This window comes from Curcuma longa, chromosome 4, assembly GCF_044706935.1.
Source record: "Curcuma longa cultivar G26 ecotype Majalengka, Jawa Barat chromosome 4, ITB_CL_G26_1.1, whole genome shotgun sequence".
NCBI lineage: Eukaryota > Viridiplantae > Streptophyta > Magnoliopsida > Zingiberales > Zingiberaceae > Curcuma > Curcuma longa.
The window spans coordinates 8,485,746-8,501,322 of NC_133864.1; the positions used below are offsets into that span (position 1 = coordinate 8,485,746).

At 33.3% G+C, this 15,577-nt stretch overlaps 1 protein-coding gene across 1 annotated transcript; it reads left to right on the top strand.

Moving 5' to 3' along the window:
• The first annotated feature begins 1,858 nt into the window (after positions 1 to 1,858).
• On the top strand, positions 1,859 to 14,211 carry LOC141826621 (alpha-1,3-mannosyl-glycoprotein 2-beta-N-acetylglucosaminyltransferase). The gene is made up of 18 exons (XM_074713884.1): positions 1,859 to 2,014; positions 2,861 to 2,911; positions 3,258 to 3,345; positions 3,801 to 3,863; positions 6,805 to 6,839; positions 6,922 to 6,998; positions 7,104 to 7,149; positions 7,233 to 7,295; positions 10,259 to 10,325; positions 10,399 to 10,467; positions 10,559 to 10,628; positions 10,721 to 10,782; positions 10,922 to 11,011; positions 11,103 to 11,197; positions 12,198 to 12,260; positions 12,346 to 12,384; positions 12,541 to 12,711; positions 13,817 to 14,211. The coding sequence occupies exons 1-18, from the start codon at positions 1,946 to 1,948 to the stop codon at positions 13,925 to 13,927; spliced, it is 1,329 nt and encodes a 442-aa protein (XP_074569985.1). The 5' UTR covers positions 1,859 to 1,945; the 3' UTR covers positions 13,928 to 14,211.
• Positions 14,212 to 15,577: the final 1,366 nt, after the last annotated feature.

Here is a 15,577-nt window from a genome sequence, read left to right on the forward strand (position 1 = left end):
AGTTTTCCATCCTTATAAAATAGGGTTTATGTCTTGGTGTGTGATAATCTACTGCCAACTTTTAAAATCCTAGTTTTTAAAAATTCCAACTTTTCCTCCTTCCTTGTTGGTGCATTTGATTAAAAGAATAATTGGCAAGAAATGGAATAGCTGAATATTTTTTACTTTGGAATGAAATTAGATACTTTATTTGAATTGTTATGTTTGGCTTGTAGAAATGCTATTTTTTTAATAGGTTGAATAGAGAAAATGTGAAAATAATAACTATTCCTGTAATATAATAGTTATTCTTTGGAATCGCAATTCAATGGGAATTGTCATTTAGAATGTAATTTTTTGCATGACTTTGTAGTGTGCTGGAAAGTCTTAGAGATAGAAGAATGATTATTCTTTAACCAAAGGGATTCCACAACTATTTCTTCTTTTTCATGCAATATTGGGTTGGAAGATCATTAGAGATTTACTTGATTCTTGTGTCAAAGGTTTCATTAATTATCCACTCTCGTTCCTTTCCCAAGGAAAATTAATCATTATTGTGGAGATTGATTACCTCATTGCTAAATGCAGTTATTCTTTTTTATTTGGATTTTGAATTTTCTGATTAAAAATTATCCTTCTGTGTAACTTGTTCTTCCAAATTTAGGTGTAGCTCAGTTGATGAAGAAGATGGATACTCTGCGGACTCAGACATACCTTAGCTTGTCAAGCTTTGTCGACCTTCTTGGAAGATGTATAGTTCTCTGTTGTTGGGATATACGAACTCGTATAGTTTTGAATTTCACATAACTCTCAATCTCATGAATGCTACATATGTTCCATTTGACATGTAGTTTTCTAAATTTTTTTCCGTAAAAATGTAGATTTTAATATGCTGCCTATCTCTTTTATTTTTATTTCATTTTCATTTTCTCACGTTATGTTGCAACAAAATCAATGCACCAGAACTCGCTGTGAGTTTTTGCACCAGGTAGATATGCTCTGTACAGGCTACGTTTGTAGCTATGCAAAAAGTTTTTATATAATATATTTCTTTATAAGAATTTTTATATTTAATTGTAAATTTTAATTTAATTATCTTCCTAACTATTTCTTAATCAGTGTTAAGGTGTACCTATAAGAGCATCCGCAACGTACGTGACGTTATAACGTCATGGGCTCCACTGCCACGTGGTAGTTGATCAGGTGATCAACTACCACACATGGTGATCGATCACCTGATCGACTACCAACACCTGATTATGAAAAAAAATTAAAAAAAAATGTATGGCCCACCACTGTCACTGATTAACGCGTTCAGAACTCTAAACGCGTTAAATATCGCACTCCTCCTTCGCTCCTCCACGTCCTTTCCTCGCTCCTCCACATCCGCTGTTAATGCGCGATTAACAGCACGTTGCGGATGCTCTAAAAAGTGGAACATAAGCGTTTTTAAATTGTGAACTATGATCGATTTCCAAAATGAATTTAATAATTTGTTGTGTTTAAATTTATGATTGCGACAGATGGAAGTACTGGATAAAATAACTTTTAGTATTTTTTTAAATTCATATCTTTAAATTTCAGATGAATTCAAAATACGGTTTCGGTATAGTTTATTATGATTTTTTGTTCGAATAATAATTATAGTGAAGTAAGAGAGTAATATTTTATTTATATTATCAAAAGAGTATCATTTTAAAATTGTCAAGGTAATAATCTATTTATAATTTACGATTCCATCTTGTTCATGATGGAATAAGTGAAATGAACCGCAGAACCGGTCTGCGGTCTGCCGTGACCGGGGCGGGTTCACTTTCGGCCCACGAAGACTGTCGACTTTGACGATCGATTCATTTTCTTCGCTGAAGACGAGCAGGAAAGCAGTCTCGCGAGATCGAAGACCTGCCGCCGATCCAAGCATCGGAATCGCGGGCTGGCAAACTTTACGTGAGATTGCAGCTACCACATGGCGAGACGTTTCTGCGACATCCGAATCCTTCTCGTCATAGCAGTCGCGGCCTTTATCTACATCCAGGTTTGCTGAATCTAGTCCTTCCCGGTACTTGGTCGTGCTGATCTGGTTGCTTCCGTTGCTCCTTCGACTGTGTTAGTCTGTATAAGTATTTTTGTTCTCTGCAAACGGAATTTTAAATTTTCGATTCGTCAAACAATGATCTTTTTTTTAGACTTGGGTAATAAGGTGTCTTTCCGAGGGTTGAATTTTTTGAATAACCAGCTCGCAGGATGATAAATAGTTTCGTCGCTTTTACAGCTCTGGAAACCTATGCATTGGGGTCGCTGATATTAAGTAGACAGATTAAATATCCACAAAATATATGTGGAAAGAATAGAAAGCGTGGCATTTGACTAGAAGGCGATTAATAGTAGTATGAGGTTTTAGGAGAATGAAAATAAGCCTTTTTTTTCCTAATATTGTCACTAGAACTTTTTCTATAATTGACTGCATCATCTGATCATATACACACCTTCAGTGTTTTTTGCTGTGTTTTTTTCTTTAAGGGGGTGACTTAGTAGAGAAAGGGAGTAGTTTAGTTGAGCGGAAAAAAAAGAAATTTATTTTATTCATTCATCCACTCATCTTGTTTGCTTCATGGAAATTGAAAGGAAGAAAGTGTCTATTATTTTTTTCATTCCACTTCCTCCTGTCCACCTTGAAAATAAATGTTATTGTGTATCTCTTCTTGATGAATTATTTTCTGCAATGGAAAATTCATTCTCATGCTATTGTTTTTTCACTCATGCTATTAGATTATTGTTTCTTATGAATGCTTTTACATTTTACATGCCAGTAACCAAGTATGCTTCAACAGAGAACTGCAAATATTTCCTGATGTAATTTATTCACACTTAATGACTTTAGGTGCGTCTTTTCACTGCACAATCTGAGTATGCAGAGCGCTTGGCTGCTGTTGTAAGATACACTGCCCTACATATTGATACTTTAGTAGTAATTAAATGCTTTATTGTCTCTGTTAGTTACATTGTAGTCCCATTTTATTTGGTATTTTATGTCTTCTATATGGTGTTATATATTTTTTTGCCGTAGCTAATATATGTCATAGACACCAGTTTATACCATTCCCAGATGTTTTGTTATTTAAACCGATGATTTGGCCTCAAGGTATTTTTTTACAATGTCCAATTGATAATCTCAGTGGCATAGATTTTTATGGTTGCATCACTGACACTTAGTTGTTTACAATATAAAATATTTTTTGCTTGTTCCATGATATGGATTGTGCTTCAATTGTATACAGGTGGAATCTGAAAATCGGTGCACAAGTCAAATGCGTTTGTTGATTGATCAGATAAGCACACAACAAGGGAAAATCGTAGCGTTAGAAGGTGTAAATTGAGTTTTGAATTAAATAGATTTCTCTTTATTTCAAATCAATTTGCTTTGGTGGTACCAATGAGAGCACATAAAAGGCATTAGTGTATTAACTTGAAATATACTATACTCAAGATGGAAACATGCACCTTTACTTTCTTTTAGATTTAAATTCTCTGTACTTTGATTATGCAAGGACTTACCATTTTGGTCTATATTGTCATTTGTACTTTCAAATTTTAGGATGTCACCGCATACACCTTGTGCAACTACATGATGAGTGTGGCAGCGCTTTCAGCATATAGTGCTTTTATAATGTCATCATGCTATGAATTTTTTGTTTGGTTAACCATAAGAAATGCATGGATTACCATATAATTATGAGTTGCTATACAGTTTTAGTTGATATCACAGAAACATTTTTGAGAGAGTTTTCTTTTTTAATTTTAATGTCTCGCTGATGTATCAGAAGCAAACAAACATAAAGATGAAGAATCTGATCAACTGAAGACCCTACTTCAAGATCTTAAAAGTACGTTTTTCATTAATTTTTTTTGTAGGTTATCGTCTAAGAGGAGATTCTATTAATTTATGTGCAGTGAATTTGATATCTCTACACTATTGTTTTGTGCTTAGAATCTGCATGAACCATGAACCAGAAGTTTGAACAATAGTTAATATGGCTGGTCAGATATCTTAGCATAAACTGCACGTCCTCAATTGTCTACTGTTTAAGTATGATCAGCCCAAGATTCATGTCTTTGTTTAAAGCTTCCTAGTGTGTGTAATGAAAGTGAGTGAGAGAGAGAGAGGGGTAGAGGGTCATATTGCATGACCATGAATGCAATATGTGGTCAAACAAGATATTAAACTTCAAGATTATTTGCTGAATTATTTCAATCGTGTACTAAATATTGAAGAAATAGTCAAGTTTGTTTGTTATTTTTGAAAATGGATCTTATTGGCTGATCTGATAACACAAAAAACAGTCAAACTGGTCAAAAGCTGGAAATGGGATTCTACCATTACTGAAAATGAACCATAACTTAAAATTAGAAAAAAAAACACAAAGCTGAAAAAAAGAGAAGAGTATTGCACCTAAATTTAAAAAAAAGTCTCACCTACAGAAGCTTCAATATATCTGCACTACAATTGTGTATGTATGTGTAACAATACAGAAAGTGGATATGAAGATTAAAGAAAAGGGTACCATGGAAGACTAAAGAAATGTCTAAAAAATTTCTCTGCATCTTTCTATCTTCCAAGTAAACAAGACAGAAGTTTTTTAATTCTATCTTCAGCTCCACTTATCTTTCTTTCCCTTGTCATTTATCTCCCTATTTTGTTTTCCATGCTGTAATAAAGAGGGCCTAAGAGAGAGAGATGCAAATCAAATAGACCCTTTTGAAAATAAATTGGTTTGAATTAAATACTGTCTGATGGGATAGTTTTCATTTCTATTCTATTCTATTCCTACTTGGTTTGATTTTAGTATTAATTTTTCAAGCAATCTGGGGTTTAGCCTCAATTCATATGGGACTAGGTTATTGTAAGACTTATAGAAGAGACTCCATTCTCATTGTTTTCATAAAGCATAATGAAAGAATATTCTCTTCTCCCTTGTGGGGGTGTTGGCTAAGTTATACCAATTGTTTGGAACACCAAAGAGCAAAATCACGTGCTAGGATATATAGTATTCTTTAAGAGAACACTGATCTTCTTAGCAGAGGGACTAATGAGAAAGAGGAAACAAAAGAGAGGTGAATATTTTTTAGATTATATACTTTTTTTAATAATCTTGGTGTTCGGACCTTGAGCTCAACTAATTCGGGAGGCGGATGACCTTCCCCTCGGTTCGCCCATCGGGTAAATCCATAAGCGTGAGCGGCTCCTCGCCCAACAGCCAACGTCTTAGATTTTTCATCCCATTGGAGGAAAATGCCCTGCAGTGCATCATAGCTGGGATTTGAATTGTGAATGCTTGGGTAGTCTGTTGAACATCTTGCCGCTGCAAATATAACTAAGACTAAATACAATTATTTGTCAAACATGTAATGCCTTCGGTTCACACACTACCCTAGAAGTGATAGGCTGAAGAATAGGGTTTGGTCAACCTAGGAAGCACCATTGGTCAACCTATCGTTGGTTTGGTCAAGGCCAAAATGCTTGTTGGAAAAGTGTGTTGACCAACTCTAGATGTTAGTTGACCAACAAACTGGGCTGTGGGGCTGTGTAGGGTTCCAAACCATTTTACATGCTAACAAAACATTTCACAAAAGTTATAATACAGTCGATACAACAATTCCACATGCAGATATATCCAACCAAAACAAAAAAAAAAAAAAATGAAACCATGCTAACAACTTAAAAAGTTCTAGTAACCAACCCAAATCACATAGAAAGCAAGAAGTGGACTGGTTTGTCAGTAGAAGAGAAAGGGGGAAATAGGGGGGATAGTCACAACTAAGGATGGATCCCATGGGGCATGTGGAATTAGGAGAAATCAAGGGGGCAGAATGTATGGTCTAAGACTTGCTTTGTTTCTTCTCTTTTAAGACCCACAATGCCTCAGGATAGTGGAAAGTGTTTGGGTTTGATGCATTGTTTTATATGGGTGGGAGAACTTTTGAGTTGATGGGTTTGATGCATTGTTTTCTATGGGTGAGACTGTGGAAGAACTTTTAAGGTGATGTGTTTTGATCAAATAAGTTTTTGGGTATTTTTTTGACCTCCACCCCCTTTTTTTCCTTTTGAATAATTCAAAAAGTAGGGAGAAGGGGCAAGAGAAGGGTAGATTCTTCTTCTGTGTGGTGCAGTAGAGGGTAGCAGAAAGAAAGAACAATTATATTTTAGTTGAACAAGTGGTTTTCAATAAGGGAAATGCATTTGCAGCAAAGAATGAGGAAACATATGAGCCACTTGTAACAAGAAAAGATGGGGATACTTTGGTTTTAATGACCTCCATTTGATGATTTGAAAGAGCTGAAAGATGCTTCAAATTCGTGAATCAGTAGGACTAAGCAGTGGTTGAGTTCGACCAGTGATTTCTTCCTTGCGATGGGATTACATGTTTGATCCTCATATTTTCTCATGGGGTCTCCTAATCATCAGATGATGGCTTTGCTCATAACTTGCTTTGATACAAAAATGGTTAGGAGCACCAATAATTTGAATTGTGAGCAAGAAAGCATGAGGAGGTAACACAAGTGCCACTTGTAACAAGAAAGGAGGGAGGATACTTTGGTTGTAATCGTTGCCATATGTGACTTTAAAGAGATGCATGATGCTGACTTGGCTGTTGAATCAAATCATTAACAAATCAACCATCTAGTTTGGTGGTCGTTTGTGTTTGAATGTATTGGTTTGACACTAACAGCCTTGATTACTTTGGTATTTTTTTGGGTAAGTGAATATTTGCATGCTAGTACATGAATGTGGAAGTAATTTTCTAATCTAATTAACCTTGGATGCAGAAAAGAGTTTACAAAACTTGATAGGGAAAAATGGGGTATGCTTACTCCGTATACTGCTTGACTCATTTTCAGCTGATGAGCCTTTGCATTTTTCTTACTTGTGTGTCCTTGTTGCAGGAACCTGTAGCAGCTGTAGTAATCATGGCATGCAATCGACCTGACTATCTTGAGAGGACTGTCAAATCTGTTTTAAAGTATGCTAAAGGACTTTATTTTTGTGTAGTTATTTGCAATTTCCATAATAAAATATTCATTTCATAAGATTAGACAAGTCATGATGGATTTTTTTTTGTTCTCAGGTATCAGAGGTCAGTTTCTTCTAAATTTCCTCTTTTTATTTCTCAGGTTTGTATGTGCAGTCTCTCATTCTTTCTTTTATAAATTATTCTAAAGCTGGTTTCTATCTGACAAATGTAATTGTTTTTCAGGATGGAACAAATCCAGATGTTAAAAATAAAGCTATGAGTTATAATGAGATAACATATCTGCAGGTTTAAATTGCAAACATTCCTACTTTGTCATCTAATCATTATAAATTATTAGGAATTTATCAAGTTCTGTTTTAAAAGCTACCTTCATTGATGAAAAAGATAATTTTAGAGTTTCACCTAGTATAAACTTGTTCTTTTCCTTATTCTTCAATGGTTATCTTTCTCTGTTGAGCTGATTGAAATTCATGTCAGATGGTGACTCTAATCTTTTTTGTAATACTCTAAAGAAAACTTCAAAATCTAATTTTGAGTGAGTTTCAGTCTTTGTGTTGGTGTGTTGACACATAGTATCAGTGGCAAAGTGGAGATGGAGAGAGAAACGTGATGAATAGAAAATGAAGAGGACACTTCTACATACCTGGAACAAGATTTAAAACAAGATTCAAAATTTTGAGATGTGTTGGAGTTTCGGCCTTTGATTGGAACGATAGAGTATCAATGTTGCGTCAATATTCCGACTTATGGTGCCAGTGGTGAATTAGAAGCAAAAGAGAAAGGAAATGAAGAAAAAAAAAAGGAAAAGATGACTATATATCTAAGTGCAGACTTTTTATTTCATTTGAAATGATTCAATTTTGATATTATGTTGTACACAAATAAGCTACAAATTATAATTCATGTTGGTGTGTTTTGTAGCATGCTAAGGGTAGCGAGTGTCAGCATGATACAATATACTTATTGACATGATTAACACGACAACACAAGAGAGATTACTTGTGCCAAATAGAATTGAGCGCCAAGTACTATCAAATTTCGATAATGTATTGGAACAATACATTTTGACTATGCCGTTTAGCATGGAATTAGATTTTTAATCATGATAAGGCTCAAAATCTCAAATTGTACTGGAATTTCAGTTTTTTACTAGAATGATATTGTGTTGTTGTCATGTTGATGTTTCTATGTATAGTACCATTGGTGAATTGGAGGTGGTAGAGGGAAAGAGATAAAGAAGAATATAAGACATCTATATACTTAAGTTCATACTTGGTGCTCCATCTGTAATGCTACAGATTTAGCATTATTTTGCGTGCACACAAGTTACAAAAAATAACAACATTATCTCGATTCGTCTTCATATATGTTGTAACATGCTAACGAGTGTTGAATATTGGCATGGTCGTGTCGAGTTTTGGTAAATTATCAAAATGTTACCTTTCAACTTTGCCATTTGACAAAGTATGAGATTTCAAATTATGGAATTGAGTGTACAAGATGATACTATTCAAAATTGATTGATGGACTACTTGGATCAAGTATGTAGTTATGGAAAGCTCAACCTCAAAGGAATGCTATCAAACTTTGAAGGTGGACTTAAAGGCCCAAAGATACAATGTTATGTTTTATGTATGTCATGAAGGTTGCATTGAATGTAAATGTTGTATCTAGTAGTAGTGTAGTTACTAAGAGAACATTGTATAAAGTCATTTGACGCTTGGCATTGGTTTTGAGTCAAAGTCCTAGTATTGAGGACTACACACATTTAAGGTTGAAAGATCTAGATTGATGGTTTGGGCTGATGAAGTAGCTTAGAAAAGTTTAAGAGCTCTTAAGTTGTTTGAAGGGCTGATTTAGGATTTGGGTTGACCGTCGAGCTGTGGAGGGTTGATAAAAGTAAAAGAAAAATCTAAAAACACACCGACTGTGAAAGTTGGTCGACTAATTGTGGAGATTTGCTCAACCAATTTCCAAGGGGTCTCTAGATTTTTGAATATTTTATCTCTAGTAGTTACTATTTGTTGTTGATCAACTTTTTTGGCGGACCAAAATAGTTCAGCTATGGTATGAAACTCTCTGTCGGAGACTTTATTTAAATGTTCTTTTGGGAGGGCTTTGCTCATAGAAGCATCTTCCATTGGTGTCCTTTCATCTATGTTGAGCAAGATCCCTCTCCAAAGGGTTTCCTTGAAATCAAGGCTTCAATCGCGCATAGAGCTCTCATGTTGGTAACTCCTCAGTCCTCACCTAGTCCATCTATATTTCTCTATAGTGAGATTGGTATCTTTGTCTCTTTTGCACTAATTTTAAATCTTTCAAAAGAGATTATAATCCTCTATGGTTGATCTAGAGGTATCATTATATTCAAGCAATCTAGGGTTTTAGATTTGCTAAACTTGTAAGAGAACTTTTGCTCAGTCCTTATTAGTAAATTTTTCTTTAGGACTATGTCTAACCAAACATGATATGGCCCATGGAGTAGGAGTTTACCTCCAAATCACATTAAAAAATTTATTATGTGTTTTTACTTGCTTTCCTCTGCATATTTCACACATCCACTGCATATCACACACAAACACTTGAATCTAATGTTTATTTTGAGTTGCTAGTTGTCAAAATTTTCTATTGTCTATTCACCCCCATTCAGGCCTTTACTATCCAAATAATTGAATTAGAATTTTAGAGAAACAAGATAAAATAAAATATTATTTAAATTCATCTTCATGCATGCTAAAGCGTACCAAAGTCTGTTGTGGGTCATCATGAAAAGACACTCATCAACATCGATTGCTGTATAGGATAGATGGCCCTTGTGATAGTGGAACAATACTTTTTGGCCATGTTAGTGTCATGAGATTTCAGACCATGGTCTAAATAGTTGAATCTACTTGGAATTTTAGTTCTACCTGCGACTATATAATTCATAATGGCTTAATGACAATAATTACAATTTACAAGTATCCTTTTTCAAACAGTTTACATTTTTATTCAATAGCTATCGCATTGTGAGATCACCAATCACAGGAAATTTAATCTGGAACATCAGTAGTAGTGTTGGTCACGAATGTGGTTATTTATTTCTTTTATTCTTGTTAACAGTTCACGCAGCCAATCCTCTACATAGTATAGCTTATAATAAGAAAACTATTTTTTATTTGCAAACTGTTGCATAATATTTAAAGTTCATATCGCATGTTCAGTGTCAAAATTTGTAAAGCTGGGTTTGATTGTTGACTATATTGCAGCACCTAGATTTTAAACCAGTGGCAACAGAAAGACCTGGAGAAATAACTGCATATTACAAGATTGCTAGTAAGCATCATATTTTTCTAGTCTTATCATGCAAGATTATTTACTCTAAATCTGGAACATGGAAATTTTTCAGGGCACTACAAATGGGCTTTGGATGAATTATTCTTCAGCCACAATTTCAATCGAGTCATCATATTAGAAGGTTTCATCTACTTAATATTTATTGTTTCAAACATTTTGTTCTCATTATTTTTTGTTTCTTCATTTTTAGAAGGTTTTTGGTCATTAAACAGATGACATGGAGATTGCTCCAGATTTTTTTGACTATTTCGAAGCAACAGCTACTCTACTTGACAAGGACAAGTATGTTCCTTCTTGATTTGTTATTTCTGTTCTTACTTTTCATTAACTTCTCTTCCAGATATTTGCAACATACTGATTTGTTTGATTTGAAGAACCATAATGGCTGTTTCCTCATGGAATGACAATGGACAAAAGCAGTTTGTCCATGATCCTCGTGAGTCCCCTTTTCCTTTGGATTTGAAACTGAGTGTCACTTTACAAGAGGCCTTCTTGACTTTCTCTAGCAAGAGGAAGGTGTTGAAAGGTTAACTTTTAAAAATTTACTGTTTATCATTCTAGTTCATACTTCACAGGAGCTCTCTACCGATCAGATTTTTTTCCTGGTCTTGGGTGGATGTTAACAAAATCTACATGGGATGAGCTATCACCCAAGTGGCCTAAAGCATATCCTTGTGTGTAAAAAAATGATCTATTTTCAAATTTCTAGATCAAAGTTTGTTACTTTGTCCGTTATGTTTCCTTGACATTATATTACTTATTGGGATGACTGGGTGAGATTAAAGGAGGTGCACAAAGATCGTCAGTTTATCCGCCCAGAAATTTGCAGAACGTACAACTTTGGTGAGCATGTAAGTTATCATTATTATTAGCATTGCTCGATTTTAACCATATGAAAGTTTACTCCTATATACTTTAATGAGTTTGAGAATGGTTGTCAGATTGTGTGAAATTTTTGGGTGCAGTTCTAATGGAGTTGCTTTCCTAGCAATACATTTTTATATTACTATAATTGGTTAATTTCTTATTTACTCTTTCGCTTAATTAAATTCATATAATGCAAATAATTACATTACTTTTCCCCTTGGAAAAACAAGGTTCCTCCATAGGACAAATCCTATCAATTTGGTATCACTTATTGCCTGTGTAAGCTGAATTACCTCTTGATTTTGTTTCAGTTGTTGAATAGTGAAAACAAAGTGTACTGGTCAATGTGCCAGTTTAATTATCTCAGGTCCTCTGACATAATCATTTTTAAGCTGTCAATTTTTTGTTTCAACCTTATCATGTAATTCTTAAGCAAAAACAAATTCATGATGTGGTGCCTATGCAGGTCCAAGGTCTGTGACTGTAAGAGGTTCTCATATAATTACCACGACCTCCATTTAGTCAGCAGCTTAAACTTAGAAATTACAAGATCTATCTAAAAATCAGTCTTTGATTAATCACTCTTCCCATACTACATGGTTGGTGACTTTTATGTTTGAACTTTAAAGGTTAGGTCTGCTGATTATAGAATTTCTATACTTGCGAGATTACATTCTTCCAACAACTTTGAGGTCTTTACTTACCACTAATATTGATAACTTCATTAGCAAAGGAGCTGAGGTAATGTTGTTGCCAGTTCCTTACATATGAGAAACTTGAGATGATGAATTGTTATTTCTGAATCCTATGGTTAGATACAGGTTGCTTGTTTACTAGATGGATATCTTGGAAACAAAGAATAATCATCTGTACAGCATAAATTCTCAATAATGATGCAATGGGAATTCTCACCTGCTCGTTTGGCTTCCTTTATTTGTTCTTCATATGGATGCTTGTTGTTCACATGTTAGTTCTGTTTTACAGGGTTCTAGCATGGGACAATTCTTTAGACAATATCTGGAGCCTATTAAACTAAATGATGTCCAAGTAGGTTAAAGGTGGTTTTTATATTGGTTTTAAATTTATTCCGAGTCTTCTAATCTTGCCTTTCTTTCTTCTTGTTATTTCATAGGTTGATTGGAAGTCAGCTGACCTGAGCTTCCTGATGGAGGTAATACAATTTCTAATGTATGTTATGTGCTTCGCCATCTATGATATGAATGCAAAGGGACATGGTCATGTTTGTGATTTCTAAACCATCTCTAAGGCCTGTCTGTATTGTCTATCAATTTTTATGCAACTAAGAAAATCTTTCTGGTAATTGCAGGATAAATTTTTGAGTCATTTTGCTAAAATGGTCTCTGATGCCAGACCTATTCGGGAACCTGAATCCATTCTAAAGGCACGCACTTTTACCAGTGATGTAAAAATCCAATATCACGACCAGGGGCACTTTGAACAGATAGCTCGCAAATTTGGAATTTTTGATGAATGGAAGGTAATTTTTTTTTCTCCTTGCAATTCACTTGGCTATTCAGCACCTGAAATTTGATTTATTTTTTGTAACATATCGATATCAGTTCACATCTCGTGTATCTGTTGATAAAGATGCCATTGGCATTTCCAATGTCAGGGTGGAAGTTTGATTTTGTAATGTTCAGTTGCTGGTTTACTTATTATGATGCTCTAGAGTCTAAATATTAGTATACAATGCTTTCAGCTTCGATACAAATGACATTTTTATACACTTATACCCGTTAAAAATGACAAGAGAAGATTAATATATCCAATCCCAAATAGTTGAAATATTTGTCTTATTATTGTTAGGTCCAAAAGGATGTTCGTATCTCCACAATGACATGATATTGTCCACTTTGGGTCTAAGCTCTTATGACTTTGTTCTTGGGCTCTCCCCAAAATGCCTCATACCAATGGAGATAATAAACCCATGAATAGTTGAAATATGTTTGCCTTGCAACCCAACAATTATATCATTATCAACTCAGTGATTGGCAGTTGCTTTTGCTAAATTTAGTTCAACATAATCCAACTATTAAGGAGGTATACCCTTTTTGTGCATCTTGCCGTTCCCATCGAGAATGGTGTCAGATGCATAAAACAGAAGAGAGAAGATTAATGGTTGAATATTTACTCTTTTTATTACGACAGTGGGTAACACTGGAGTTTGTAATAATCAACATTTTAAGAGCAATTAACTTATCCAAACCAAGTTATTTTTTTCTTAATCGTATTTTCATTTATTTCATCATCAACATTGTTTTGCTTTCAACTCCAATGTAATATCTCATCCAAGCACGGTGCAGTTACTTGCTCTCTCATTTATGACAATTCTATTTGAATGATATCTCATATTTGATATTTTCTTTTCGAACAAACTTCAATTTCATAACTTCATGGACCCGTTAGGTCAGCATTTGAACCTCACAGATGTTTCTGAAATATTCAGACTTTTCGATAGAACTTCTCTCAACTCTGAATGTTTCTCTGGTTGATCTATCGACCGACTAACTTCTGGTATCCTATTTCCTACACTCAAAAAGTCTGGATGCCATCTAATGTTTTCGTTTTGTTCTAATTTTCAGGATGGCATTCCTAGGACAGCTTATAAAGGAGTTGTAGTTTTTCGCCACAGAAGTGAAAGGCGTGTATTCCTCGTCGCTCCAGACTCTCTGAGGCTGCTAGGAATAGAGTAGATCGAGATTTCCAATTTGGCATTGTTTCTTCCATGGCACTCGCGGAGATCTTTTGTTGAAACTTGAAAGGATCTGAAGGGAAAGTTTTCAAGTGGCTCGGATGTGTACAAAAAGTAGTTTATCTTGTCATTTAACTTGTCTGGCTCCATTTTTTCTCTCTAGGTCATAAACCATAAGCTCTATTCCTATTTCAAGAAGGTGCTTGGTGAATTTGTCTGTCTTAAATATGTCGGACGGAACGGGTTTTGGCTAAATCGGCTGTATCACTCGAAGGTTTTACACCACCATAAGAAACTCCCTGTTCTCGTTCCTTCACCGAGTTGAAAATCTGATTCCTCTCGGATGATATTTTGACCATAACACGTTTTTGGCTTACATCTATTTTTATTAAATCTGATTTTGCTCGGATGATTTTTGACCATAACATATTTTGTCTTTCATCAAATGTCATTTAGAACATTGTTATTTGCTCAACTAGCTCGGTAAATGAACACTCAGTTTATTATTTATTTAATACATATAAAGTTAATCAAATAAATAAATTTAAATAATTTATAAATTTAAATGAATAAGATTGAATATGTTTAATTTTTTAATGTTTAGGGATAGGGATTGTAAATTGTTCATCATAATTGATTAATACGATAAAGCAGAGATATAGAATAAATAAATTTTTTGATGAAAATGAATAAATATCCTCATTTAATTAATTAATTAAGTTTAAAAATTATAAAAATTTTAAATAATTAAATAAGTTTGAATTTAAATTAAGTTTGAATGAAGTTTAAACTCATAAAAAATAAAATAAAATTAAAATTAAATAATTATTTTAATAATTTAAATTTTAGATTCTATTTAATTTGATTTATTATAATATAAATAAATTTGAACACTATAAAATTTAACTCCACTTAATTCATTTACATCCCTATGCTCCACCACGATGGACTTAGCAAATTGTTGCTTTTGTTTGGTTAATTTAACGTATAATTGTACAACGTTTACCTTTAACAAATATTTAACAATTTAGAAAATTTTATTTTATACAAGTTTGTCAATTATCTTTTTAAGATGCGAATTTTCTTTAAATTGTTAAAACTATATTTACTTTATCACATTGTATTTAATATAGATTTATTTTATCACAATTTTTTTATTATTTTGTGGAAACGTAATAATTTTATTAATTTATTAGAAATCTATGCATTGTGTAAATAAAGTTGTATGGAAAATGCTGATTATGTTTTTATTTTTATCTTTATGTTATTAAATTAAAATACATACCTATTTTTGTTCATGATTTATTATTGGATGTTAAATAATAAAATTTTAATTTAGCAAATAATATTTCAACGTTTTTTTAAATTTTTTTAGCATCATTTACCTTATTAATAATAGTGTAAAAATCAAAAGAGCGGATTTAAAGAATCATCAAATATGCATTCTTTTTATAAATAAAAAAAATCAAATGGACGTTGCACTAGGATAATATTCTTATTTTGCAATGTTGTTGTAAAAATTATGACTAACTATCCCCTGATAAAATATAATATTTTATTTTAATTAAAATTATTATATATATAATATTATTATATTAATTTTTTTTTATCAATTTGATTAAAATTATTTTAATTTGGATAAATCATTTTA